Source organism: Phoca vitulina, unplaced genomic scaffold (genome assembly GCF_004348235.1).
Source record: "Phoca vitulina isolate PV1807 unplaced genomic scaffold, GSC_HSeal_1.0 scaffold413, whole genome shotgun sequence".
NCBI lineage: Eukaryota > Metazoa > Chordata > Mammalia > Carnivora > Phocidae > Phoca > Phoca vitulina.
The window spans coordinates 17,823-23,106 of NW_022590100.1; the positions used below are offsets into that span (position 1 = coordinate 17,823).

At 51.1% G+C, this 5,284-nt stretch overlaps 1 protein-coding gene across 3 annotated transcripts in view; it reads right to left on the reverse strand.

Annotated features, from left to right (window-relative positions):
• The window catches only part of LOC116629228 (zinc finger protein 449-like), a 7,784-nt gene extending 4,051 nt beyond the window's left edge, over positions 1-3,733 (reverse strand). For 2 of the 3 annotated variants that reach the window (XR_004298719.1, XR_004298718.1), the window contains exons 1-2: positions 3,291-3,733; positions 737-772 (exon numbers count right to left, since the gene is read on the reverse strand). Coding sequence is in view for 1 of the 3 variants with exons in the window: in XM_032399533.1 (XP_032255424.1) it covers positions 3,291-3,480 (190 nt within the window). In the remaining 2 variants the exon portion in view is untranslated. The remainder of the gene's footprint in view (positions 1-736; positions 773-3,290) is intronic. The other variant, XM_032399533.1, reaches the window with a different exon arrangement.
• Between the last annotated feature and the right edge of the window lie 1,551 nt (positions 3,734-5,284).

Here is a 5,284-nt window from a genome sequence, read left to right on the forward strand (position 1 = left end):
CCCTCCTGCTATCTTCTTTTTTTTTTTTAAACATAGAATGTATTATTTATTTCAGAGGTACAGGTCTGGGATTCATCAGTCTTTCTATAACCCCACGCCTCTGCAGCCCTTCAGAATTCTCTGGCCCATCAACTGCCCGCTGTGCTACTGGGCTATAAGATCATGATAGACACAAGTCCCCTCTGTGAGCCCTTACTCCCTGGGGAGTTCCCTTGTCCTTCCTTTGGGACTCCGGACTTCTCCAGCAAGCAAACCCCACCGATGCCACAAACCTTGTGCTCACTACTGCCACCTCCTGGTCATATCTTTTTCCTTGCTCCGTCCCCAGATCTCTCAGACCTTCTCCAAGCGGTAAGAAGGATGGGATTTTGGTGATCGGGAGGTAGACATGAGGACCTCCCAGTCAGTGGGATGAAGCATATTATATCACCTTAAACAGCGATGAGAGAGGGGTCGTTGCCTTTGTTGCCACTAGGTGTATTTTATTTGTTGAATTCATCCTATATCTTGTTGAATATACTGGACCTTCCTGTGCTCTAGAGAGCAAAGTATTACAGCCAAGAACAATATTGCTGCTGGGCATCGTATGTGATCTTGGTACTTGGCGCTGTTGCTAAGAGGAGCAAATTAGCATGGGGAATGGGGATGCACATGCAGAAAGATTTATATTTAAATATGACTGGCTAGGTTCTGCCCCTGGTCGCAGGCATATACACAGACCCCAGATTTTACATACCTTGACGACAGACCAGAGATGTAGGTCAGGCAAAGACTGGAATATAAATAACAATATTTTATATAGTTTGGCTTTGACCATAATAGATACACATACGTACTTGTGGGTTTTTCCTCTGTCACCGCTATTTTTTTTTAAGTAGGCTCTACACCAAACGCGGGGCTCGAACTCACAACCCTGAGATCAAGAGCCACATGTTCTCCCATCTGCATGAGCCAGCCACGCGCCCCCCTCTCTCACCTCAATTAAAAACGAGACAGAGTCCATGTCTTCTACATCCCCAGGACTCGTTAGAGTAAGCTACAGAATACGGGACCTGGACAAACTGATTAACTGTAGAAAGGGGCACAAAGTTGTCGCCAAGCAGCCCACCGTAATGGTAGCAGTTGAATTCTATGGGAGTTATGGCACTGCATAGACAGCGTACAGTCCTAGTGTTGGGTGTGCAAGGACCAAGCCATTGCCTCCAAGGAGAGCGTGGAATCCCGCCTGTGCCTCCCCCATAGTGGGCCAGGGACCTGGAGAAGAGAGGTGGCACTCCGAACAGAAACCAGAAGAGATGGGGGGGGGGGGAAGCCAGAGGTAAGCACCGGAGGGAGAATCATCTGTTAGCTTCAAGAGCAAATGGGTCAGAGTGTCTAGGAGATGTTCTCAGGTGGCCAGAGAGGGCCCTGGAAAGCAGGGAAGCCAGACAAAGTCACTGCAAGTTTGAGAGAGCTTTGAATCCACATAAAATAGTCATTTCTGACATGTTCTCTCCCAGGCTGTGCCAAGAGGACCTCGTGCTTTCTTATTCTACACAATCCCCCAAAGACCTCGACCATCTTAGAAGCTTCTGTCACCTTCTCTAAGCCTTTGGCTTGCACACCTCTATCCCAAACCCCAATCTCTCTCCTGAGCTCTGATTCCACATTGGCGACCTGGAGACCCATAAGCCTCTCAAATTCCTCACGTTCAAATCGAAAGTCACTTTGACCCCCGCCCCCCCAAATCTGACTCTCTTCTTGTGTTCTACCCAGTTCACGAGCCAGAAACCTGGATGCTGTTCTCAACGCTCTCTTCTCTATCACCCGAAGCCCAGCCGAGCACCAAGTCCTGAATTTTACACAGGCCACTGAGCTTTTGAATTGGTCCCACTTTTTTCACTCCATCGTCATCAACACGATCCTAGTTTAGAAAATCATCCTCTCGCCTGTGGTGATTGCAACGACCTCCCAAATGGTTCCCAAAGTTGTTCGTGACCCAGGACGCTGCTTCTCTCTCCAGCCTCTTGAGGGCCGCTCAAGCTCCTCTGTGCTCCTCTCAGCACACATGCTGAGCATTCTGCCCAGAGCCCTCTCCCCTCCCCATTTCCCCCAGCCAGCCGCTTACTCCAACTCACCGCGTAGGTTTCCCTTCCTCCAGGACAACTTCCCTGTCTGCCCTGAGCTGGTCAGGCAGCCCTCCTATAGACCCCCATAGCATTTGCCAGTCCTACTTACACCACGTACAGGACCTACAGTCCTATTTACATATCGGAGCAGTGCCTAGTTCTTTTTTTCTTTTTCTTTAATCAGTGCCTAGTTCTTAATACGTGCTCGTGGTCGAATGAATAAACGTTCAGATGTGGAAAGGGACATGGTTTCAAAGCCCAGGCACTGGGCTGGTTATGGATCGACCAGATACTAACGTTTTGTAACTCGGACTATTCTCGGTATGTTCATTTTTTATGTCTCTTTGTTTTCTCAGCATTTCAGTGTCTTAAAAATGCCAACATGTTGAAGCGGTGCCTGAGAGAGTTAGAAAGGAGGTTTCTGGCCACACTTGGGCCAAAGTTCATGGGGGCAGGGAGAGCAGAGTGGTGTTGGGTAGAGACAGGAATTATTGGTAGCACTATGGGAGAATCCCCAAAGGGAAGGGAAACGCAGGGACACAAGAGCTTTGAAGTCCAGCTGCCTTTCTCTGCCTGGACCTTCTCCTTCTAATATAAACTCTAGGAGGGTCTGCAGCAGAGGTTCTCAGACTGTAGTGCATACGGGTCCCACCCAGAGAGCTTGAGAAAATGCACCCCAGGTGACCCTGATACACAGAGGCTGCTTGCTACACTTGGAGAAATGCTCTCGTAGGTTCTGATCGAATGAGCTAAGTATTAGCTTTATACTCTGGTACGTGATTAAATCGTCTTCAAGGATCTGAAGCGAGTATATTCATACAGTACCAATCTGAACGAGGCTCTTAGGCCATAAGAGCAACTGAGGAACCCACAACATCACAGATCCCATTAATTAAAATGTGCTGGCAAAATCAGCCTTATCCAGAGTATCCATACTCCCCAGGGTTTCCTGCGTAACATTCTTCGTCAAAATGTTCCTGAGCGGGGTCATTAGCTGAAGGGGTTTTGAATCCCATGTGATGTCCCGCGCTTCGTTCCCAGAGAGGGATCCCTCCTCCTCCCCTTTATCGCAGTGGTCCGCTTCCATCCAGTACTCGGTGTTTCTAACCCACCCCCAAAGCTGGGGAGCTCTCCAGCTCTCAAACTACGAACCGCAGAAAGGAAGTCAACCCCTTGCCTTACCAGGGTCCAGGAAGGGCCGGCAATCCTCGGCAGCACCGTAGCCCAGCTCCGGCAGCCCCGCCTGGGGCATCCAGGCCTCTGCCACGGGGGCGTCCGGGGCGGGTCCCATCACTTGCAGTGGGGGCGACTCCAGGTGGACGTTTGGTGGTACGTGCGCCGGTCCCACTGGTACCAGCTCCTCCAACAGCATTTCCTGCCTATCGATCTGGGGGAAACGGCACAACCCGTCACTCTCCAGGCTACACCAGCACTGCCCGGTGCCAACAATGGGCGGGAGCCACCCACGTCGTTTTCATTTGCCAGGACCCGCATAGAAAAAAAGAAGACACTGGTGAAGTCAGTCCTGACGACACGCGTGATTCCACCCAGTACGGCTGAGATACCACACTTTCAGAATGGGACCACTATGAGCAAGTATTCACGAGACAGCTCACCTACTTTATCTTTCGTACTCAGGCTTCTGAATGTCATGAGCATCTTACACTTGGAGCACATCTCAGTTGGGACGAGCCACATTTCTAGAGCTCAAGAGCCACGCTGGGCTGGTGGCTACCACACTGGGCAGCGCCACGATTAGGCCACAGGCAGATAAAATCCTACAGAGCAAGCCAAACCCAGGAGACAGAGAAAGGAAGGGCGCACCATAAATTCACTCTATCCTGGGGGGTCGGGGGGAGGCGGCAGGAAACTCTGGAAGACCCTGCTTCGGGCGGGCTCCCTGCAGAGCCCTATCAACACCCAGTGCCGAAGCCCCTTCTCCCCTCTGCCCGAGGTTCTGCCCTGTGACAGGGGCTTCCGAGCAGGGGGCCCTGGCGCCGCCAGCCAAGGCGGATGCGGCACGATGGCAGGTGGCTGTCAGAACCCGGCGGGCGCAGACAGCAGTGGGTATCATTCCCGGTGCGGAACTGCTCCGGGTCCCCACCAACTCTGGGGTGCCCCCGCAAACTGGCATCTAGGGAGAAAGAACCTGTCAACCTCACCCTGGGGCTCGTACAGACACAAGATATTTCTGCATGATTTAGCACGGCTTGATACTTCTAGGAAAGCCCGCCTTTGGAAATCAAGCAACCACTCTATTGCTCAGATTTACTGACACGTGTGGCCACTTTGGAAAATCACAGAGCAGCCGTACCGGTGGCTGTCACTTTCTCTCTGCACAGGCGCGAGCACATGACAACCTCGTGAGGTCTTCCAGTGCAGTTGAGCCCCAACGTGTGTGTTCACATGGCACTCCATGATGACAAACTACATTCCCTTTCCTTTATATCCTTCCCTGGCTCCCCTTGACTCGGGTTGGCAACATTTTCTTTTTTTTTTATAAGATTTTTTATTTATTTATTTGAGAGAGAGAATGAGATAGAGAGAGCATGAGAGGGGGGAGGGTCAGAGGGAGAAGCAGAGCTGAGCAGGGAGCCCGATGCGGGACTCGATCCCAGGACTCCAGGATCATGACCTGAGCCGAAGGCAGTCGCTTAACCAACTGAGCCACCCAGGCGCCCCGGCAACATTTTCTTAGAATCAGACAGGAAACATTTTAGGCTTTGTGGGCCACATTCAGTCTGTATCTTACTGTCTTTCATCCTTGTTTTAAAAAAGCAACCCTTTGGGGGCACCAGGGTGGTGCAGTCAGTTAAGCATCCAACTCCTGGTTTTGATTCAGATCCTGATCTCATGATCCTGAGATCAAGGCCCACATCAGGCTCTGCGCTTAGCGCAGAGTCGGCCTGAGATTCTCTCTCCCCTGCCCCTCCTGCTCGTGCTCATTCTCTCTCTCTCAAATAAATAAATAAATTTTTTTTTCAAAACATTTTCTTAAAGATTCTGTTTATTTATTTGAGAAGAAAGAGATTGAGAGCACAAGATGGGGAGAGGCAGAGGGAGAAGCAGACTCCCCAGTGAAGGGGGAGCCTGACAGGGGCTCCATCCCGGAACTCCGAGATCATGACCTGAGCCAAAGGCAGATGCTTCACCCATTGAGCCACTCAGGCGCCCCT